Below are 24,704 nucleotides of genomic sequence, written 5' to 3' on the forward strand. Positions count from 1 at the left end.
CAGACATGAGCACATCGATCTACGAGGAGTCAGAGTGTGACACGCAACATGTACTTCTTCAAGCACCGGGAAAAGTAGATACCTCGATTGACGTAAGGAAGTTTAGCAAGCTGCAGAAGCTACTGCACGTCGCCGCCTGGGTATTTTGGTTTGCGAATCGAAGCAGTCGTACTCAAACGTCACTCGGAGGAACTATTTCGACAGAGGAGCTAAACTTGGTTGAAATGTTCAGGATCTGTCGTGTCCAGCTCCAAGTATTCACGAATGATATTGAATACCTTCAGCTCAGAGACACTGTCCCGAAACACTCCGTACTGCGCGATCTCCACCCTCACCTGGATCAAAGCGGGCAGCTTCGACTTAGTGGCCGACTTGAAAATATGGATGCTACAAAGCCCTTTCCAATATGTCCTGCGTACTTTCTTGTCGGACATTCATTTTCTGTCTCCCCAGAACCAACCAACAGCGACTACAGAGCTCTAAGTGCTGAGTCTACGCGACGTGACCTCATTGAGGAGCCTATATTCTCTAGAAGTATTTGGCCACTGGGACGAGTCGTGGATATCTTCCCTGGCGAAGATGGAATAACCTGAGCCTGCCGTGTGACAGCTCAAGATGGCAAGTTTACAAGAAGACCAGTGCAAAAATCGCACAAGCAAGAATTGGATTTCGCTACTGGGGGGCGGGAGTATGTAGATAAATACTAATAAACGCGCGCAGACGGGCACTGCAAGAGAAGAAGAAGTTGGAACGATGAGCTCTCTGTCTGGTTTCTTCGCGTCTCATTAGTTTTCCTACAGATACTGTACCTCACTGCCGTTTGATTTCCAAGTTGTCTGCGCTTTGTTTAGATTCATTAACACTATCTTGGCTACGTAATTTCCTGTCTTTGCGTCAGCAATATACCCTAGTGAATAACTGTCCGTCTAACCTTTGCGACGTCAAGTCCAGCGTCCCCCAAGGCAGTGTCCTTGGTCCATCACTCTTTTTAATATACACTAATGACTTACCCTCTAACATAGCATCCACATTAGCTTATTCGCTGACGACTGCATCACCTACTGCACTCTAGAATGTTTCAATTACCATTCTACTCTCCAAAATGATGAAGCGCCAACCGATGCCGCAACGCGGGGACGATAAGGTCGACGCTCTCGGAGCAACAGATGACGAAAATAAAGTTTGGCAGTGCGTGCTAGCGGCGCAAGTACGGCACGCGCCAATCTGTTCTAAAAGCTTGCTGAGCTGGTCCTTTTGGTCGGACGCTCTGCAGCGACCCGTCGGTGTCTTACATTGGTGACTTCGGACGTGATCCTCAGAGTATCAACAAGGACCGATTCAGCATCGCCAGCTACCGAGCCCCACCTACGGCCATGGACCTGCTGGAAGAAGAGTGGCGCACACCGACGCTCGACGACCCTTGGCGTTTGCAACTGTAGCCCTACCGTCCGCACAGCACTATTGTGTGGTTCACGCAGGTAGACTCATACCTATACGTAAATGGCGCGTCATTGCAGCTCTGGTGGAACCTACTCCTCAAGGGAGAAATTCCCACCGACATCTTCTCTTGTCTTGACCTGCCACCGGACCAGAACATGTACAAGGGCCTCAAGACCGCCTTCTTTCAACATTTTGGTGTACCAGTTCCCAATCAACTATGCAGCATGCCAGTTTCCTTCAATGGCTGACACTTCTCAAGGAGTGGCTCAACCTACGTCGTCCTCTTCGCCATCGGCGCCTGGTGAGAGCTGCGCCACTGCTCGCAAATCTCCCGCCACACCTACACCACAGGAGCCACCATGCGGAGACAATGCCACTGTGCCTCCCCCGCACATTGTTCATTCGCTGATGACATACAACCTCCCGCCACACTGCCCGCACCCTCAACTACACAACTGGTGAGCTTGCTAGTCCTCCGCAACGACCAACTTGCATTCACACCCGAGCATACCAAAGAGTCGGCATGCACTCCACCCAAGTTACATGACATCCCCAGTCCAAGCCGTGGAGATGATGCAGCAGCAAGCCGTACCTTGACGGCTGTCGAGACGCATATCAGTGCGCCTGTTCCGAGTGAGATTCTGCGGCAACACTATGGTGAGACTGGTCTGCCAGCTATCACGTCCACTGCATTTCCTAGCTATGCCAGTGTCTTTCCCGTGAAACCCTTGTCGCAAGGCCCCACTCGCAGTGCACGTTCAGTGTCTCGGCTTCAATGCCCCAACGACACTGCCTTGACGTTTAGTCACAAGGATGCCTCCTTGGCTTGCGGAGCTCGGCGGATACCGTATTCGATGTTGCTGTCGACGCCAACGCACCCCACCGTGCCTTTATCGCTTGGCCAACCCAAACTAGGACGGTATCATCATGGCTGCCGCATTCCCCGCACCGCTCCGGGGTCGACCATCCATGCACACCGATCATGCAACATCTGCAGCTTAGAGCGCAAATGGCGTAGCCCCTGCACCGCAGATCATCGGGACCACGTTCCTCAAGCTACTGCCACCAAAACCTCGTCCACTGCTGCCCTCCCAAGACAGACCACCGTAGTGAATTGCATACATTTCACTGTTCCATCTGGGTGGGGGGCCCTGAAGCGCCGACGCTGCAACGCGGGGACGCCGAGGTCGGCGCTCTCAGAGCAAAAGACGAAGCAAATAAAGTTGGGCAGCGCATGCTAGCGGCGCAAGCATGGTACGTGCCAGTCCGTTCTAAAAGCTTGCTGAGCTGATCCTCTTGGTTGGGTGCTCTGCAGCGACCCCTCGGTTCCTTACAATGACCTTGACCTAACCTACAGTTGGTGCAAAACTTGGCAGACGTCCCTTAATGCCTCTTAATGCAAGTTAATTTCGTTTAGCCGCAAATGCACTAACTCAATGTTTCGCTATTTGATTAATCATCATCATCATCAGCCTACATTTTATGTCCACTGAAGGATGACAGCCTCTTCCTGCGATCTCCATTTACCCCTGTCTTGCGCTAGCGTATTCCAACTTGCGCCTGCAAATTTCCTAACTTCATCACCCCATCTGGTTTTCTGCCGACCTCGACTGCACTTCCCTTCTCTTGGTATCCATTCTTTAACCCTAATGGTCCACCGGTTATCCATCCTACGCATTACATGGCCTGCCCAGCTCCATTTCTTCCTCTTAATGTCGACTAGATTATCGGCTATCCCCGTTCGTTCTCTGATCCACACCGCTCTCTTCCTGTCTCTTAACGTTAGTCCTAAGATTTTTCGTTCCATCGCTCTTTGTGCGGTCCTTAACTTGTTCTCGAGCTTCTTTGTTAACCTCCAAGTTTCTGCCCCATATGTTAGCACTGGTAGAATGCAATGATTGTACACTTTTCTTTTCAATGACAGTGGTAAGCTCCTAGTCAGGATTTGGCAATGCCTGCCGTATGCACTCCAACCCAATTTTATTCTTCTGTAAGTTTCTTTCTCGTGATCAGGGTCCCCTGTAAGTAATTGACCTAGATAAACGTACTCCTTTACACTCTAGAGGCTGACTGGCGATCCTGAATTCTTGTTCCCTTGCCAGGCTATTGAACATTATCTTTGTCTTCTGCATATTCATCTTCAACCCGATTCTTACACTTTATTGATTAATGTCTTCAATCATTTGCTGTAATTCATCTCCATTGTTGCTGTATAGGACAATGTCATCTGCAAACCAAAGGTTGCTGAGATATTCGCCGTTAATCCTCACTCCTAAGCCTTCCCAGTCTAAGAGCTTGAATACTCCTTCTAAGCATGCAGTGAATAGCATTGGAGAGATTGTGTCTCCTTGCCTGACCTTTTTCTTGATAGGTAACTTTCTACTTTTCTTGTGGAGAAATAAGGTAGCTGTGGCATCCTTGTAGATGTTTGCCAAGATATTCACGTATGCCTCCTGTACTCCTTGATTACGCAATGCCTGTATGACTACTGGTATCTCTACTGAATCAAATGCCTTTTTATAATCTATGAAAGCCATATAGAGGTTGATTGTACTCAGCAGATTTCTCGATTACCTGATTGATGACATGGATATGATCCATTGTAGAATATACCTTCCTGAAGCCAGCCTGTTCTCTTGGTTGGCTGAAGTGTTGCCCTGATTCTATTGGAAATAATCTTGGTGAATATTTTATACAATACTGAAAGCAAGCTAATGGGTCTATAAATCCCGGCACCGGTGGCCACATTTCGATGGAGGCAAAATGCAAAAAAGCCCGTGTGCTTGCGTTGTAGTGCACGTTAAAGAACCCCAGGTGGCCAAAATTATTCCGGAGCCCTCCACTATGGCGTGCCTCATAATCAGAACTGGTTTTGGCACGTAAAACCTCAGAAAGAAGTAATGGGTCTATAAATCTTCAATTTTTTAACGTCTCCCTTTTTATGGATTAGTATAATGTTGGCATTCTTCCAGCTCTCTGGCATTGCGTATAAAGGGCCGCAAGCTTTTCAAGCATGATATTGCCTACATCTTTGATTAAATCTACTGTTATTCTAACTTCTCCAGCAGCTTTTCCCCTGGTCATGTCTTTCAAGGCCCTTCTAACTTCATCGCTAGTTATAGAAGGAGCCTCTGTATCCGGTTCATCACTATTTCGAATGAAAGTAGTTTGGCTGTTTTGGGCACTGTACAGGTCAGTATAGAATTCTTCTGCTGCTTTTACTATGTCATCGAAATTGCTGATGATATTAGCGTGCTTATCTTTCAGTGCATACATCTTGCCTTGTCCTATGGGAAGCTTTCTGCTTATTGATTTCATGCTGCATCCATATTTTATGGCTTCCTCAATCTTTCCCACATTATAATTTCGAATATCCCTTACTTTCTTCTTGATCAGTTTTGACAGTTCAGCGAATTCTATCTGATCTCTTGAGTTGGACATTTTCATGTTTTGTCGTTTCTTTATTAGGTCCTTTGTTTCTTGGGAGAGCTTATCTACTGGTTGCCTTGGTGCCTTACCTCCCACTTCAATTGCTGCCTCTGAGATCAACATAGTTGCGGTTTCATTCATTACCTCTATGTCGTGTTTATATTCCTTTTCTAAAGCTGCATATTTGTTTGCGAGCACCAGCCTTAATTGGTTTGCTTTTACCCTTACTGCGTCTAGGTTGGCCTGTTTCTTCTATACTAATTTCACTCTTTCTCTCTTCAAATTGAGAGAAATCCTAGACCTCACTAACCTATGGTCACTGCACTTTACCTTACCTAACACTACCACATCCTGCACTATGCTTGGATTGGCAGAGAGTATTAAATTTATTTCATTCCTTGTTTCTCCATTAGGGCTTTTCCAGGTCCAATTCATGTTGCTGCGCTTCCTGAAGAAGGTATTCATTATTTGGAGCCTATTCCTTTCTGCGAATTCTACTAACATCTCTCCTCTTGCATTCCTAGAATCGATGCCGTAGTTGCCAATTGCTTGCTCACCAACCTGCTTTTTCCCCACTTTTGCATTAAAGTTGCCCATGAATACAGTATACTGAATTTGCACCTTCCTCATTGCTAATTCAACAACTTCAAAAAACTGTTCTATTTCTTCATCATTGTAACTAGAGGTTGGGGTGTAGGCCGGCTTTTACTACCTTCATTTTGTACCTCCTATTCAGCTTTATTACGACTGCTACTCTCTCATTAATGCTGTACCATTCATCAATGTTGCCTGCTATGTTGTTATGGACTAGAAGTCCTACCCCGGATTCTCTCTTATTTGGAAGACGTCTGTAGCAGAGGACGTGGTCGTTAGTCAGCACTGTGTAAGCCTCACTAGTTCTTCTAACCTCGCTAAGGCCAATAATATCCCAGGCAATGCCTGATAATTCATCAAATAGTCCTGCTAAGCTAGCCTCCCTCGAGAGGGTGCACGTGTTGAATGTTGCCAGGTTCAGTTTCCATTGGTGGCCTGTCCGGACCCAGAGATTCTTAGCACCCTCTGCCGCATAGCAGGTCTGACCGCCGTCTTGGTCAGGTGCTCCGCAGCCACTGGGGACTGAGGGCCATGGTTTAATAGTCGGAGTCATGAGGGAGGTAGTGGCCAAATACTGCACCAGGGAGACCAATTCCTCTTCTGGTGAGGGAGTGACTTTGATGAAGCTTAGTGGGCCCTCCTAGTTTGGTTGCACCTGAGCTAGTATAGCCCCACTAGCTCTCGGCATTATATTTTTTTTCTTGGCGTTGTCAGGCACCACTCCATGCCCGAAAATGTAGTGGACTGGAGCAGGATTCGAACTTACGACCTTCAGGTTTGAGGCCAGGTATTCTACCTCTGCTCCACGCCACCACCCAATTATTTGATTAATAATGTACCAAAATTTGCGATACCCTATCGTACAATCTTGGCATCCACCTTACGCTTGATCTTTACTGCGATACGCATCTAGCAGCCATCTCTTCAAAAGTTTTCAAGTCCTCGTATCTGCATAGAAACTTTCATAACACACCTTCTAATGTATGAAAATTATCATATCTAACCTCTATTCATCCGCAACTAGAATTTGCTTTATCCAGATGATCACGATATTAGGAGTACCTTATCAGCATGTTGGAAGCTGTTCAGAATACAGTTACCTTGCGTAAGTACAACCATCTTTCTAGCATTACCCGAATAAAAAAAAAGACATTCCACTTCACTCATTAGAAACTTGCCACGTGATCGCTCTTCCATGTCTGTTTTGCAGGCACATTTACAACAAATAAATCTGTCTGCTGATTCATGCACCTGTTCACACATCACAATGCCTTCACAACACGCTCAGTTTCATGCGCATACATGGCCAAACGCAGGCATTTAACTCGTCATCACTGCCTCGTGCTATTGCACATCGGAACAATCTTCCAGATCACATCGCATCCATGTCAAACCACAAAAATTTTCGTGATAACCTGAATAAGCTCTTTGATAACACTGTAGAATGATGTCCTACTGTAACCCGCCGTGGTTACTTAGTGGCTATGGTGTTGGGCTGCTAAACACGAGGTCGCGGGATCGAATCCCGGCCACGGCAGCCACATTTCGATGGGGGCAAAATGCAAAAACACCTGTGTACTTAGATTTAGGTGCACGTTAAAGAACCCCAGGTGGTCTGAATTTCCGGAGTCCCCCACTACGTGCCTCATAATCAGATGGTGGTTTTGGCACGTAAAACCCCATAATTTAATTTTAATTTTTTTGATGTCCTACTGTACTTTTTGTGACCTGCTTTGTTACCTTTTTATCTGATGCTAACATGTTTTTCTGTTCTTTAGAAACAGCTACCCCTTTTACTCAATGCCCTTGAGTGGCCCTGTAAGGTATTGTGAATAAATAAGTAAATAAATAAATAAATAAACAAATAAATAAATAAATAAATAAATATTACCATTGGCACCCAGCCACACACTGCACTCCCCGCCTACAGTTCTTCCCCTTTTTGTCTGTCTACCATCGCATACTACAGTTCTAAGATCACTACCACCCATTCAACTGCTTGGTGGTACTTCAAAGTGGCCTCGTAAGAGCTGTGCGCAAATGAGGCGATCATGCAAACTCACGGCGTACTTTCAGCAAGATTGTGGCTTTATAAGAACACTTGCTCCATTTGTGTGCGATGGTCAGCATGTCAATGGTGGGCGTTGGCTAAAAGCGTGACAGTTGAGCTTTTCCGCAGTTCCATTTTAATTTTCAAAGTGGAATCATCCCGAATTCATTTGGATGCAGAAATGAGCAGCATAAACTTTGTTCATGTCCAGAATCGGTTACAAGCTCCTCGGAAGACGGGCTTCAGGTCAGGGTCAATCGCCTGACCAAGCATGTAGTCTTCGCGCAATGCCAGACGCTGTTGCCCGTGTACATGCGATCATGTCCTGTGCTGAGTCGGGCGAAAGTTAGTGACCAAAAATATTACCGCCACCATTCTGGAAAAGCTCCAAGATTATGCGTGGCCAGTGAGATAAATTTTCCTGATTTCGCTTATCTCAAAACTCCCATCTCAAAATTTCTTTGGTTTTTACAGCTTTGAGCTCAGGGGGATTTATGAAGTGTGTTTATATGCAATTTCAATAGAATAAAATTTGACTGCCCCCACGAATGAATACCAAAACAATAAATAGTTCTGTTGCAGCGCAAAACGACATAGACAAGATACACAGGACAAGCAACGAAATGGAAACTGCTACGGGTGCAGACTGCCAAATTATATGCGCTCGCATGCAAGCGCAGCTCTCAATCCCACGCCACGAAAAGCAGCTACAGAAGCGTCTTACGAACATGAGTAGTGATGCTAGTACTAAACAAAAGATGACTTCTCACCATCACATTCTGTACAAAGTCCAAGTGCGATAAGATCCTATCACACCCTGCACAATTACGGCTGCGGTTGTGAGGGAAAGGATGAGCCAATAAGGACGATGGCTTGATGAGCACCGCCTTCCCGCATGCACATGAGGCAATTTGATCAAGCGTGCGCTAGGTAGGGGGGGGGGGGGAGCAGCTGAGCGCACGTCTCCTGTGGCCGAGATGGCAGGTGGCTACATGCGTGCTTGTCTTACCGTAGTGCTGGAGGCGCGTAATCTCAAGTTAGATATGTGTTGAAGCAAGAGGCAGCCGAAGCGTTCAGCCTGCGCTCTTCTTCGCATCAGCACTGTGGCAGCGAGTGTTTGCGGTCATTGAGTGAAATCGGTTTGTTTACCTGCGCGAGTATTACACCGTGCTTGTTATTTAATTAGTAAGTGAATGTTTACTTGAATTTATACGGCCAATAAAACTAGGAACCTTCGTGTAGTTGTTCAATAATTTGCTGTCTAATAATAACTCTGTTCAACATGACTCCATTCGTTTGCACAACGTGGCACCACTTTTCCACACACTAGCTGGAAAAGAAAGAAATTACTCTCTCGCAAGGAAATGTTGCCAAAAGAGCATAAAATGCAATTTTAGGCAATACAATATTGTCTACAAGCAAAACAATTCCCCCTGTGGAACTTTTTGGGTAAATGACGGTACACAAATTAGTTGCACTGTTTCACTGTCGAGCAACATCGCAGGTCATTCTTGCACCCCCTTCGCTTCAAAATTAAACATACAATTCCTTGTTTATGGGATACAAGCTAGCATGCTCGTTTCTGTCAATATATGACACACAATCCCAAGACATGTTCCGAGCTTTAGTTAATGTCCATCATGGGTCAGTCACACAGGTTTTTATCATCACGTGCGAGAACATATTGTCCTCCATGCAGTCCACAGCATTTCTTGAATTGCACCAGCACTGTGGACAGAATGTGGGCCCACATCTAGACGCCCCATTGCAGTTCAAAGCTCTCGATGCAGGAAAAATGTGTGGCATGGCTCTGTTGCCGCTAGGTTGGCACGTACAGTGCTGGGAATGCCCTTCAGCGTTTTAAAGCAGCCCCTGGGGCAAGGACGAATCTACTTTTGGAACACCATTGTTGCTGAATAGGACAATGTCATCTGCAAATCGGAGGTTGCTGATATATTTGCCGTTGATCCTAACTCCTAAGCTTTCCCAGACTAAAGGCTTGAATACTTCTAGGCATGCAGTGAATAGCATTGGAGAGATTGTGTCTCCTTGCCTTACCCCTTTTTGGCACCAGTGGCACCACTTATAGTGCGGATATTCGCAACTCCGGCAACTTATGTTATAAGCGGTCTACAGAGAAACACGGTGCAATGAAAAAATTTACAAGCAAGCAACATGTATCAGTAGGGTGAACACAGATTATCATTTTGTCATCTACAGACCTCCATCACGCATCAGCCCTCGATGCATAAAACTACTGCGTTGATCATGCAATCACAAAGCCAACAAGGCCACCCTACTTATTGTAGCCTCACGCACGTCTCCCAGTTGGTGCGTAAGAATAGCAATCAGTTTTGTCGGTCTTTGCAACAGTTCACTGGCTTTCACACCATGAACAAATGCAGCCAAAGAAAGCAGCGGCGCCACGCTTCGTACTGTATTGCTTGGTAGCTTTCCTATTTTCCTACCACTGAAATAAAGTCGTGGCACAGCAGTGCCACAATTTAGGTAAAAAAAGACCCCCTTGGAGCAATACGGAGCAAGAAATTCCAGTCTGCACAGATTGAACCAGCATTGCCACCACTGCACATAAACTGTCTTTTGATGTTTTAGTTTTTGTAAGCACGTAATGAAACCTATGCTCTCGCACAACTTGCTGTGTCGCCTGACGATGGTAATGATGCTGGTTCCAACATCAGACTAATGCCAGTAGCACTGACAGCCTGCCCTTCCTCCTGTTGTCTTGCACTGCTGTGCTCATAATGAAGGCCATTGCACAGCTGAAGTTTCTATCCCACAGTAACACCAAAAATTGTTTCACCTTTTTTTTCTTTTTTTACAAAAACTGCAGGCTACACATCGGCTGACATTTTTACCTTAAGCTCCACAAAAGGCTGTTAGCACTGACCTCGTCAGGGTCACCTGTTGGATGAGGCATCCGTGTGCTCGCCGGTCAAGTTCAGATTATCGGGTGAGTGCATTAATTTCATGGTAAGAATGATGCAAGTCTTGGTCCACAGAAATGTATGGAAGCTGGCCTCAAAGTAAAATTAAACAAAGCTTTCTATTAACCAGAGCTGAGGTAGCCTACATCCTTTTTTTCATGTTTTTGAACCACTCGTCTGTAACGCCTTGACCTTGAGGATGGACTAAAGAAAATACAGTGCCTCCAATATACAGTGCATCATCGACGAACGTACTTGTACGCCTTGGCACCAGATGTCTTTGGCTTGATGGCTGTCTTGGTGCAGGTGAGCCTGTGTCGCACCAGTCCACTCGGGTACTTGTAGATTCTGCCACACCTGGAGCACTTAGGCTTGTTGACGGCCTTCTTCCACAGGTGCACCTGCTCGTGCTTCACCAAGCCCCGCAGGGAGTCGAACACAAGGCCACACCACTGGCATGACAATGCAGCCTTACTGCTGCTGCCACCACTGCATGGACCATGGCGAACCAACCAGCATTATTATACAAGAAAATGAATGCACAGCTACCTGGCTAGTGTCCAGTCCGTTACAACAATATTTGTCACTGCCCATGAGAAAGATGACCACAAATGTCTGTCGATAATCGCAACAAGACAACAGTAGAGCCACCCTACGGCTACATGATTGCTTTAGACTTTGCATCAAGCATGACGAGCTTGACAAGTCTGCAAATACAGCTGGAAAGATTGGAACAGAGCCATTTTCCCAACAGCCCAGTCAGTTCTATCGCTGAGAAACTGTCGAAAACCTTGACCTCAAGAAGCCAAACAAAACCGCAGGAAACTTGGAAACATGACAAATGCTTGGCGGTGAAGTCTGGAGTAGTGCAAATAACGGTAAACAGTAGGCGTACTGGTCTTCGGGTTCTGTTGGGGAGTGGAGATAACAACCTGAACCGGGAAATAATTTACGAACCTAAGTAGGCGCAACCAATCCAGTTGTCTGGTTTTCAAAGAAAGCAGGAACTATTTAATTAATCTCTCTGGAATTCTAAAGAGGTGGGGAGAACACCTGGTAGCAAGTTGTGTTCGTTCTGAGTTTTCAATAGCTTCAATAGAAGAAGGTATTGGGGGACTCTGGTTCGGTTAAGAGTACATATGAAAGAGCATGCATACAAGTACGCATGGAAAAACAAAAGTAATAATTAAGGGCTATATCTGTGTGATTAGTATAGCGGATGGATTTAAGAGCTCCCTTTGAAACATTTATACCTGTTGGTTGGAGTGTGGTAAATATGTGAATGAGATATGACTATATTTTCTATCTCTGGGAGACAGGAAGTTTGACAGTAGGTTATAAAGTTTTATTTCATCGAAATTGCGGCCTGAATAGATTAAAGTGCTGTGCCACTGCTTTGGAAAGTTTCTTGGCAGTGTATACGCGGTGCTTGTTTAGTCTAACATTAATTGGCTGTCATGTTTTGCCGATGTATTGTTTGTCGTAAAGCAGACACTCGAACACGTAGATAACATTTGAACTAGTGCAGGTAAAATGTCATTTTGAAGGTGTTTGCAGGTCTTGCACCTGGGGCGAACACAGGCTGCTACGTTGACTGTGCACTGAGGGTTTAATTTTGCGTGTACTAACATGTCCTTAAAGTTTATATTATGGCGATATGTCTCTTTGTACATCTGGCAATGCTTTGCTAAGGCACTCATTGCTTGCTAAGAGTGGATAGTATTTCTGTAGAACAATGTTTATGTGTTGGATCGCATCGGATTATTTTGTTATGAATGCTAGCAGGTTAGACTGTGTTGTAGATTCTTTTCTAGCTAACGCTGAGCTCTTCTCTAATTTACATGCGTCCCTTGTAGGCCTGGTTTAGGCAGCTTTGAGGGTAATTTCTTTCAGTTAGTGTTGCCGTTATATTATTTAAATAGTGAGATTGCTGTCATTGCTACAGATGTGTCGGATGCATCGTGCCGGCCCAAGAAATATTCCTCACGTACAGTTTCACTGGTGATGACTACAGTAGAACCCCGCTTATATGTTTTTCACGGGACCACAAAAAACACAGACGAGCTGGAAAACGCAAGAGCCGAGAAACAGAAAAAATTTAGAAATGAGAGTAGTGGAGAAATGAGTCCATCTAAACTTGTAAACATTAACTTATTAACTATATCAACAAGCATGGTGTCAGCACACACTGGCAAACATGAACACACCACACCCGATGAGCACATGGATTGCTGTCATTTGCTGGCGTAAGGAAGCGCGGCAGCAGCAGCGAGCGATGTGACCTTCGAGCGTCAAGAACACACAACACACACAAACCCTACACTGCCTAGACTCTGCCCCCAATGTTTATCGCTTTCAAGATATGTCCCGCACGGCAGCGCAGTTGGTGCCAGAATACAACGCCGCCCCCTATCCGTGTCCCTGGTGCCTCGAGCACGACGGAAGAAGGCATGGAATTATCTCCATTGGACTTTATAGGGAAAATCTATGCGCCAAAACCAATCTTAGGGCCCAAATGTGTCATAGACATCATCTTTAGATAGCAAATACGGATCTCGAAGGCCATGCTTTTGGGCGGAAACCGAAAATACGTCACAAGTGTCGGCCCCGGTACTTTGGGCGTCCAACCCATCGTCAAGCCACTAAGCCAAGCAACATGAAAAGTCAACATGGCCGCTCGGGCCGGCGCGGCGTGGCAGATTCGCAACGCATGATGTGGGAATGGTCTCACTGTTGCAACACAATAGTGGGGCTACCAATGCATTGGGTCTTATGGGAGCCATGCTGGGACCAGTCGAAAACAACGTAACAGCCAGGAAAATGCAGCACTCGGGAACGTAACAGTGTGGTTCTACTGTTGTATAGTATGATCTAAATATTGCTGATTACCTGTACGATTTGTGTACACGACACTTTTAGTTTCCATTTTGAATTCAAGCTGTCCTATCAAGAAAGGTAACAAAGAACAAAGGTAACAAAGAATCACCCCTCAATTACCACCCTGTCCCTTTAACAAGTGTGCCATGCAAAATCATGTAACATGTCATCTATTTTCACATGATAAATTTTCTTGACTGTACTGAAATCTTTCATCCTTCTCAACATGGATTCCTTAAGAACTTATCTCATGAAACCCAATTAGCTATTTTCGTCCATGACTTGCATATGAACCTTGATTCTAACCTCCAAACTAACAGTCTTCCTAGATTTCTGTGAAAGCCTTCGACAAGGTTCCTCACAAACGCTTTCGTCCGAAGCTTCCTTGGTTAAGCTTACATCCTCACATATTGCAGTGGATAAAGGAATTTCTGGCACACGAATTGGGTACGGTTAGTACCCAATTTGTTCACGTCAATAATCAAACCTCTAGTTCTCATCCGGTAACATCAGGCGTACTGCGGGGGTCAGTCCTTGGTTGCCTCCCATTTCTAATATATAGGCTTGCGCAAATATTCGAGCACTTCGAATATTCGAACGAACATTACAGTATTCGAATTCGCTTTGACCCGAATTTAAAAATGTTCGATATTTCGAAATATTCGAGGTGAACGAATATCAAAACTGCATGCAAGTACTATCGGCAGTTTCGGTTTCGTTAGGCAAGCCACAGTGCCATTGACATCAGAACTACATCTTGACTACATGTGGAGCCAAGACAAGTTAAGCCACATTAAGAGTGTTGTCGTAGCCATCTTACGCGTGCACGTTCGTCAAGGCTCCTGTTTCATTGTTTGGTTACCGTGTGGCATGCGTGCAGTGAGCAGGTGTTGATCGCACTCTGCGCTTGAACTTCAGTGTGCATCAGTTACTTATGTCGAAGTGATATGGCCAATGCGTCCGCGGGTGCCAACCCTATATGGAACTTTTTTGTAAAGTTCCCCGCCAGGCCAAGAAGCTCAGTGTCTGATGTGCCACTCCATTCTGAAGATGCCAACGGGGACTACGACGACTCTGGTGACGCATTTAAAGAGGCACCTGGATGTCTTCGTGAGATACAAAAAGGAACGTGCGCGGAAAAGCATGAAGTCTACTGCTAAGCCTGATGTGCAACAGCTTTCAGTTGCTGACTGGTTCAAGCCGAAGCTGAAACATTCGACGCCAAAAGCACAGCAAATGAAAAAGGCCATTGCCGGATTCATAGTTCGCGGGATGCATTCTTACAGTGTTGTTGAGGAGCCGGGCTTTGCAGCCGTTATGAACGCTGCTATGCCAGAGTACGTTGTGCCGTCGCAGACATTTTCTCGAGCAATAATTCCGGAGCTCTACCCTTCGAAGAAGCAAAACTTGATAAACAGCCTTCATGCGGTAATTGACGGTGGAGTAGAGGCCATTTCAATAACAACGGACAGTTGGAAATCGCGTGCTAATGAAAGCTACTTGTCGATAACATGCCCACTTCATGGACAGCTCATTTCAACTTCATGTGCACGCACTGGCATGTACAGAAATGGCAGACACTCACACAGCCGGAAACTTGGTACTGTTTCTAAAAGCGTGATGGAGGAGTGGGCACTTCCTGATCCAGGTACTGTGCCAGTGTATGTTGTTACAGATAATGGAAGAAATTTAACTGCAGCATTACAGTCGCCTTGGATGAGCATAAAATGTTTCAGGCACACGCTGCAGTTCGTGAGTGATGTCAAGTGGGATGTACCTGGATTTTCCCAACTGTGCACGAAGGCCAGGGCTATCGTTGGACGCTATAAAAAAAAGCTCAAAGGCTCGGGCCCTCCTTATGGAAGTACAGAGGGAAATGCAGCTGAATGCCCTAGAAGTAGTGCATGATATTCCGGCACATTGAAATAGCGAGCATCAGATGATGACTAGGTTGCTCATGCTTCGCAAACCAATCACCATATAGTTTTTGGAGTGTGATGCGGTTGATAACCTCACTGCAGCTGAATGGACGCTGATGACTGCCGCTGTGAAGGTACTGGATCCACTTGCTCAAGCCACAACTAAGCTATCTGGGGACAAATATCCCACGTTGTCCCAAGTCATTCAATTGCTGGAGTGCACTGGCATTGTACTTGCTCAGCACGCAGCTCAATCAGATGAGTCATCGGCAATTGCTAAAAGTCTGGCACACAGCATCAAGGCAAGGTTTCCTGGTGTCAAGACATCTGAGGATACAGCCCTAGCGATGTTACTAGATCCAAGACTCAAGGATGCCTGCTATACGGAAAGGGCAGAGAAGTGGGCCTGCACTGTTCTCACCAAAGCAGCAGAGGGAACACTGCAAGTTGTATGCTGTGAAACATCAAGTGAGAGTGATACAGGTTTAGATAGCCCCCAAAATGCTTCTGTGTGGGGGGGCTTTGCAAGCTTTACATCAGATGGTTGTATGAAGTCTAGTCCAAGCTTCCATCAAAGATGATGTTGAGAGCTACCCGAGAGCACCCCTCCTTCCTCGCTGTGAGGACCCACTCGATTGGTGGAACAGCAAAGGCAGCCACCTTCACCCGTCTCTTGTAAGGGTAGCCCGCAAGTACCTTTCAGTGCCAGCAACCCAGACAACAAGTGAAAGGTTATTTTCGACAGCGGGTGCCATTGTAACCTGCAGAAGGGAGCACCTTCTTCCCCAGCATGTGGAGCAAATATTTTTTCTGCATGATAATTTTCGACTTTCTTTATTTTTTAAAATATGTTATCAAACCATCTTTTCTTTCTGTGTGTGATGTAGGCTTTTAACTAGTAGAAGGTGGCACCTTCTTCACTGCCTGTGGAGTGGCTAGTCTATAGTATGTCATTATTTTTTTACTTGAAATATATTACCAAATGACTTTCTGTGATGTTTTATGCATGTGTGTGTGCTGTAGGTTATCTGTGTAGAAGGGAGCATCTTCTACAACTAGTCTATATACATAAAATGTTTTTACTGGTTAAGATATGTTACCACAGGATTTTCTGTGATGCCTTTGTATGTTGGAGACTGCAGGTCTCCGATTGCATTGACAAGTTTGACAGCATAGCCTTTCAAAATGCGGCTGGCATCACCATAGGGGGGTTGCTTGAGCTTTTAGAAGCGTATTTGAAGTTGACGTTCACCACTTGGAGCAGGAAGACGTACCTACAAAGGGACGGAGTTTGCATCGGTTCATGCATAGCGCCCGTGCTGAGTGACATCTTGCTAGCCACTCATGACCGTGCACTTTCCATACGCTTTCCGTCTTTTGTGAAAAAATATTTTAGGTTTGTAGATGATTTTTTAGTTTTTAGATACTGATGCTGACACTGTCGAAACTAGCTGCCGTGATGCTTTATCGCTGTTTGAAGAATGTCTTCAGCCATTTGTCTTAACCCATGAGCTGCCAGTTGCCGACTCCATTAGGTTTTTAGATCTTAGACTCATTTTTAGGAACAACCAGCTGCGCTGGATGTATGAACCCAGAACTAGCAAAGCTCTTTTAGCTTTTAGCTCAGCCCATTCAAAGCTCATCAAGCGAGGAATCATTAGCCTATGCTTCACTAATTCCCTTTCAAATTCATGTCATACACCACTTAATGGAAAGCAGTTTCGAGAAACAGGCCAAGACTTGAGCAATCGGGCTACCCGGGCAGTCTTTTGACGTCAGTAGCCGAAGCTTTCAAAAGCAAGAAAAAGCTAGCAACCCAGATTCTGCCACTCCCAGGAAGAAAGTCGCCATGACATCCCTTACATTCACATGTTGTCTCATAATCTCAAGAAAGTTGGTCGGCGTGCTGGTGTCGATGTGTTTTCGGCACCACATAAGCTGTTACGCTTATGCAGGCAGATTAACTGCAATCCCAAAGAAGAAAAAATTGCTGCAGAACCAACCATAATAACTGCTTTCTCACGTGCGCTGTAGGTGTTGTTTACAACATTCCTCTTTCCTGTGGCCACGAAAACATTGGTCAAACGGGACACTGTCTCAATGAACAATTAAAGGAGCATAATAATCATGTTTTCAACTCTGTTTCTGTTTCTGGTAATCTCGGTATACATTGCAGAGACCACCATTGCAAACCCTTGTTCGATAGCACACAAATTATCAGTCGCAACAAAAACAAACATACTAGAGAAATTATTGAAGCGTTTGAAATTCACATATCTGGGGAACACTGCATCAGTGCCCCTTCATTGTCACTGTGCGATAAAGAAGTGCAATATGTAACCACATGATCTGCCTATTGTATGTTTGAAGCTGAGTCCTGAACATGTGCTTCTCTTCTGGTCTTTCTACTTTGCCTTAGCATGGTATTTAAACCTTGGTTATGTGCGTAATAAAATTGTTGTAAGTCAGCACTCTTTCTTATCCCTTCTCTCGCTTTCATGTATATCATCGCGCTTGTAACCAAAAATGCAAAAAGCAACTTTAAACTGCACAGTTTTGTTCTTCAGACCCCAGACAATTATTTTAATTCGCTTCAAAAGCATTCGACCCCAAGGACTATTCGCTTCGAACCAAAATATTACTATTCGCACAAGCCTACTAATATATATTAACGAGCTACTAACTCATGTCTCCTGTAATGTTCGTATCTTTGCTGATTATTTGTCGCACAGTTAATAACACTTCGGATCAACTAGCTCTCCAAAGAGACCTAAACTGCGTCCAAGACTGCTGCAACCAATGGCTTATGGAACTAAACACTGATAAATGCAAACTCGTGTCGTTCAATCGAAAATGTAATCCTCTCCTGTTTCCCTTATACTACCTCGAACGTTACGATAGAATTGCCAGTCTTATAAATACCTCGGCGTAACGTTGTATAATGATCTAACCTGGAACGCACATACCATTAAAGTCATATCATCTGCTAAGAGAAGCCTTGGATTCTTAAACAAGTCATCTACGTCACAAACCACCAGACTTAAATTCCTTGCCTACAAGTCACTCGTAGGCTCTAAGCTGGAATATGCCTCTGCTATCTGGAGCTCTAACCAAAAATGCCTAACAAACTGCCTAGAATCAGTACAAAATCGTGCCACAAGATTAATTCATTCATGCTACTCATATAATGCCAGTATATAATCATTAAAAGCAGAGTCCAGCATATCAACCCTGGCTTGGCGGCGTATCGCTAGTACAGTGGAACCTCGATTATACGTCCCCCGGTCATGCGACGACCCGCATTTTACGACGGATTGGTTTGGTCCCAGCAAAACAGCCATAGAAATAATGTATTAAAAACCTCGATTACACGATGCAATTTTACACCGACCCCACCTCGTACGACGTGTCTCTCGGTACTGTCCGAAAAAAAAAACGAAAGAAAAAAGCCCTAAGCAGACACAGGCTGGCGCGTGAGCACACTGCAGCTGGCTGATACCGGGTAGGCAATACCGTATTTATCCGAATGTAACGTGACCGTCATTGTAACGTGAGGGGTGACTTTCCAGTCACGCGAAATAATAAAAATAAAACCGCGAATGTAACGTGAGATGAACGAAATTTGTTTTGCAAAATTTTGTGTGACTCGGCACTGAAAGCGTCCCCACCAAGAGTTTCTGGCGCTGTCCTAAGCATGCTATCAGCGCCAAGAGCGCTGTCTCAGCCGTATACTTCGAGGAGCTCGGTGCCGGGACGAGCAGAGTCCCGTGAAACTGAAACTATCTCCAGAAGTGATCGCCCGAGAATCAAGTCATCTTCCGTGCCGTCAGGCTTTTTTGAGATTTAAGTACTTCTTAAAGGACCGCACAAACTTTTCATTCGGGGTCAGTACCAGGCCACTTCAAGTTCCACAGAGCCTTTCCAGCTGGACTCGCACTTGAAGATTAGGTGCTGCCGCTGGTCCCGCCATCTGCAAATCGTCGACTCGACGTTGAGACACCCGAGCCGCGGCAGATTTTCCCAGCTCCTTGGCCATCAAAATTGCTCTTCTCTCGAAGCAGCCGTCATACCGAATGCGCTGCGTCGCCTTAACGTCGCAAATAAATGGACTCGAACCGCAAAAAGCCGAAAGTATTGCGGCATCACAACCAGGCACAAGCACAGCGAAAACAGCGTCGATTCCAATCAAAAACAAGTTCCGAAGTCGACTTGTATATGGATTGGATCGAGATGTAAAGTTACAGGTTGCCAACGTAGCGCTAGAAATAGCGGGATTTAGCGCATTTGTTTTAAAATGGCCAATTTTGCTGTTATTCGACTGTAATTAAGAGTTCAAGCAACTAAAATCATGAAAAATATGTGCGTTACAATCAATAAATACGGTAATTTCTTTAATTCAATCTACCTTCCTTGGAGCAGTGCAGGTTCATGCCGCAGGCTCATTCAGGCTGTCTGTACCTGTTTTTTTGGGGGGGCAAGACTGAGCATCACTGCCTATATTCTTAGTTTTTCAATTATACGACGCCCGGATTATACAACGGTTTTGCGTGGTACCCTGAAAGTCGTATAATCGGGGTTCCACTGTATGTACTCATTCCATAAGTTTTTTTACAGCTCACGTCATCATCCACTATACATCAGTACTCTTGGCACGCATTTCACTCCGCATTTGGACATCCCCTCCAAGTTGCCCGGCCACGTGCGCACACTACCACTTTTGCCTCGTCATTCTTTCCATGCCCAGCCTCAGACTGGAACGCCCTTCCACACGACATCGCCGCAATCACCTGCCCATCCTGATTTTTAAACTGTATAACTACCACAATAAACCACGTGCAAGCGTGTACCTAACCTTTTCTTGTGTATTTACTTACTTTATACTTGTTACCCATCCTCTTAAGCAATACTCCCAACCCTGGGGGCCTTTAAGGTAATAAAGTGAAGTGGAGTAGTAGAGTGGTGCATGACAAATTGAGAACTAGGGTGAAACTGGTTACAATGACTGAGAGTGCCACAGATATCGAACCAGCACACGCGGCAGTGCATGCCCTGCTGTTTAAAATGGTGTACGCCTCCTCCCTGGATGCGTGCCTTGAAAGCAAGTGACTTGCCTCGCGGCTTCCCAAATCCATGTGCAGTGGTCCCTCACACATTTGGAAGGCCGTATCATTGTCGCGGCTGAACTGGAGCGGGATACACACTGCAGTTTGGTCACACTTCTGTGCTTTGGTACTTCGCGTGTGCCCGCTCTTTACCGTGACTGGGTTCGAAGCGTTCATTGTAACAACGCGGTGATTTAAAAAACATTCTTTACATCTGGAAGCAGTTTCAACAGGCAGGATTGGAAAATCGTAAAATGTTGTCATTGTTGTAAAAAAATGTTGTAAAAGCGTAAAATGTTGTCATTATAACCGATAGATTGTTATAAGTGGGTTCGACTGTAAGGTAATTCTCTAAATAACGAAGTATTTAACTTTTTATAACTCCATAGAACACCTTGTATTTGGAACCCCAATATCATGAAATGTCTTTATAAGCGATTTCAATAAATGAAATTTCACTGCCGCCACGAAGGGTTGCCGAGGCGATAAATGAAAACAGCCATGGCCGCATACGGTCAAACGGCTGAAATACACGAGTTGCTTGCAACACGCCTCTCAAAGCGTACGACAGAGACCAGGCGCTGAAGCATGATACGTTGAAGTACGAGCACAATACGAAAGGAGGGCCTCTCGCCGTCGTGCTCTGTAATAAAGTGCGAGACGCATGCTGCGAGGAAAAGTGTGCGAGAATGATCTGAGAAGGATGGTGGCTCGTGGTGCATCGATTTTAATGTGGCAAGTCATCCCATGCCCAGCCATCCCTGTGCACGGGCTGCTCACGATGACTGCGTGCTCTATTTGAAGGCTGCCTTCCCAGGTGTCTAGTGCTGGAAGTCGCGTAATCTCGAGTTTCGGAGAGGCGTTGAAGTGCTGTGGTAGCGAGCCTTCGCCGTCACTGAGCGAGATCTGTTCATGAGTGCCTGTGCGTGCATCCACCGTGCTCGTTAATTTATTCCGTAAGCAAATGTTTACTGCAATTTATACAGCTGTTACAACTACGGACCTTCGTTATCATCTAATACTTTGTTATCGTCTACTACCGAGATAATGGCAAATATTTTACTCGTACAACAATACTAAAAACAATACCATAATTTCCAACGCCACAGCGGACCTTGCTTGATTTCTCTGACAACACACTCGCGCAACATTGCAAATGTACAACAGACATGGCGGAAGTGAACAATGCGTTGTCACCCGACGCCTCGAATTCATGCGACTTCAAGCGAGGCTTCCTTTGCGGTGCTGACAGTTTTTGACGCTCCTGTTGTTGGAGTGTGTGGAGATAGCTCCACTGATGACGCCGCCCCACTGCGGGCAACAAAATCAGTTCCAGGGGCCGTTGATGTGAAGATATCGACATTGCATGAAATATATCGAAATTAAATCATTAAATGTTTTTCGTAATTGAAATTAGTTTTTTCCGATTGCACAATAATTGGGAAACTTTTACGGCTCTTTCCGTGCAAGAATTATCAGCAGGCGACTGTACTTCATTGCATAAAAAGTTGCATTGCAATATAACAATTTCGATATAACGAAGTAAAGTGCCAATTTTACAACTTGGTTAAATACGGGTTTAACTGCAGCGTTTGTGCATCTATCAGCAGTTGTGCTATTACTCTTGCAGAGACTCACGTGACTCGCTGGCTGGATGACGGCTGCTGTGCTGAGTCACCTGGCTTGGGCTTCTTTGCCTTAGACGTTGATGCCTTTGAGACAGTGCTGACAGATGCCACGGCAGCGGCTGCTTTGGGCAACTGGTGCTGTGCTGCTCCTTCTGCTGCTGCCTTTTTGGTCAACTGGCCTTGCCGCTTCTGCACAGCTTTTACTTGGGACGTCGTGCGCTTCGCGTGACCTTTTTGAAGCCCCTTGGTGAACACGAAATGGAACAGATATGTTAACCACCACACATCGAGCATGATTGCAACTTAACCAAATTCACTTTACCCCATGGCAGTGTGCGCACTAAATCTTGTGCCATCAGATCCAGCTACGGAACTACTAGTTGCCACAATGAAAGCCTAATGTTTCTCCCTATATTTTAACTCGTCACACTGCACCAGCTTACATAAATACGCAAAATGCGCTGAACCTTCCTGTAACCGGGATGGAAGTCGCCAAGTGAATTTTGGAGCAGCTCTGGGAGCAGAAAATTTGGCCCTTTGGACCAGGTTTGGAACATGAATTCTTCATTTTGGAGCAGTAGATTTGCATTTTGGAGCAACTTGTGAAGCTCCACATGCGTTACATAAAGGACGATCAAGGAAATGTATTCTTTATTTAACTTTGCAGAACACTATTAAGATGCGGCAAATCAGTGCTACAGAACTGCCACGTTAGGCGAACCTAAATCCGGGAGATCTTCCGACCGGGGGGGAGTTACTCGGTTACACCACCCCGACGTCTACATTTTCAAGTACTGACCGGAGAGCTTCCTTCCAATTTTATTTACCCATATACAAATGACCACATGAACATCACTGTCTGACTTTTGCAAGCATTTCATTGTTGCTAATTCTGTCTTCAAAAATTCTTTCAATTGTAATTAAATTCTTGGCTCTTGCATCGCAGAACCACCATCTAATTATGAGGCACGCCGTAGTGGGGATCTCCAGCTTAATTTCAACCACCTGGGGTTCTTTACCGTGCACCCAATGGACGGCACACAGGAGTTTTTGCATTTCGCCCCCAACTAAATGCGGCCGTCGTGGCTGAGATTTGATTCCGTGATTTTGTGCTTAGCAGTGCAATGCCAAAGCCACTAAGCAACCACGGTGGGTGTTCAAAAATTCTTCAGGTAATGTTTATTTCTTTCTTTCTGGGGTTTTACATGCCAAAACGAGTTCTGATTATGAGGCATGCAGTATTGGAGATCTGGGGATAAAGTTTGACCACCTGGGGTTCTTTAACGTGCACTACAACGCAACCACACGGGACGTTTTTGCAATTCGCCTCCATCGAAATGCGGCCACCACGGCCGGGATTCGATCCCGCGACCTCGTGCTCAGCAGCGCAACGCCTTAGCTAACTGAGCCACCGTGGCGGGTCTCAGATAATGTTTGATTGCAAGAAATTTCATTTCTTTCACGTCTTGTGAAGATGACGTTTTCCAGCGTCTTAGACGAGCGACACATGGACAAGCGGCACTGCGTCCTCGTACTTTTCTCGATGTTAAATTGCCGCTCGCACTCTGCATCGCTCTGTGGTATAAACAAAATACCCAACGTCACTTCGGCTGAGCACTACTTAAAATACTTGAGACTTTTTGCGCTAGCACTCCTTGCTTATTAACCCCTGACTGTCCGTAGGCCTACACAATGCCTGAGCAGCTGAAGCCGAGGAGAACGATGGAGAGTCTAGTGTTGCTAGTTCCGGAACACACCATTCACTCGCTAGCTAGGGCCACTAGGGCACCCAACCCCGTCAGCATAAGGAGGGGCTCTGCAGTTAATGAAATAGCGTATGTATAGGGTTTACCTACTAGTACTTTCTTAATGTTTTACGCGATGAACTTCGAACTGGATTGGACTGCGTTGAATTCTTTTTGGCACTATGGCCGGACAAAACGCTGGACGCGGATAGAAATGGGACAGAACTGCAATTTCCGGGAAATTTTCCTGTCAACTGTACAACCGGAAGAAATGGTCTAAATCCGGGAGTCTCCCGGGTAATCCAGGAGAGTTGACAGGTATGGTTCTACAAAAGCTCACAAGGTGGAGGAAAGTTCATGAAAGGGAAAAGTTGTCTTTCTCTTGACTGTAGCATGAAGCTACAACGGAAATGCATATAGGTTTCTCAGAAAACACTGTTTAGTTACAGCTAACTAAATGTGGCAGAGAAAAAAAGTAATTGAGGGCAAACAGCACCCAGTGAATGATCGGCTTTTGTTGATGCTAGTAGAGTTCTCTTGTATTTTTTTTTCTTTTGTCACTGTGCACAAGCATCTAATATTCAAGTTTAATTAGCGACAATTTATTAAGGCGAATTTCTTATATGTTTTATTTTGAGGTGACTGAAAAAGTGGTTCTATAAATCTGAAAAATGTGTACAAAAAATTGATAATTCCTGAAAGGGGCCCTGAACCACTTTTTATCGAAGTGGAGAAAGACATTTGAAGGGAAAATAAGCTATTTCAGAATCACTTTGCTGCAAAAAGTACTTCAATGTGTTCAGCAGAAGCGGAGTTATTGGCAATCAAACACAGCCTCCGCTGTGCTCCCGTTCCTTCTTTAATGCCTTGCACTGCAAATTCTACGGCGGAGTGGGAGGGGCCACAACGCTCTGCCTCCGAGACGTCACCGTGGTACGCAGTTCAAATTTCATTTTGGACTTCCGATTTTTGTGC

At 45.4% G+C, this 24,704-nt stretch overlaps 1 protein-coding gene and 1 long non-coding RNA gene across 2 annotated transcripts in view; one reads left to right on the forward strand and one right to left on the reverse strand.

Moving 5' to 3' along the window:
• The window catches only part of LOC125942440 (uncharacterized), a 104,606-nt gene extending 93,615 nt beyond the window's left edge, over positions 1 to 10,991 (forward strand). The window contains exons 2-3 of the long non-coding RNA XR_007465111.1: positions 10,365 to 10,484; positions 10,854 to 10,991. This is a non-coding gene — a long non-coding RNA (uncharacterized LOC125942440). The remainder of the gene's footprint in view (positions 1 to 10,364; positions 10,485 to 10,853) is intronic.
• Positions 1 to 24,704, reverse strand: part of LOC119445838 (zinc finger protein 347) — a 40,045-nt gene that overhangs the window by 12,135 nt on the left and 3,206 nt on the right. Inside the window, exons 2-3 of the mRNA XM_037710144.2 lie at positions 21,995 to 22,227; positions 10,714 to 10,947 (exon numbers count right to left, since the gene is read on the reverse strand). Coding sequence (XP_037566072.2) covers positions 10,714 to 10,947; positions 21,995 to 22,227 — 467 coding nt within the window. The remainder of the gene's footprint in view (positions 1 to 10,713; positions 10,948 to 21,994; positions 22,228 to 24,704) is intronic.

Source organism: Dermacentor silvarum, chromosome 1 (genome assembly GCF_013339745.2).
Source record: "Dermacentor silvarum isolate Dsil-2018 chromosome 1, BIME_Dsil_1.4, whole genome shotgun sequence".
Lineage (NCBI taxonomy): Eukaryota > Metazoa > Arthropoda > Arachnida > Ixodida > Ixodidae > Dermacentor > Dermacentor silvarum.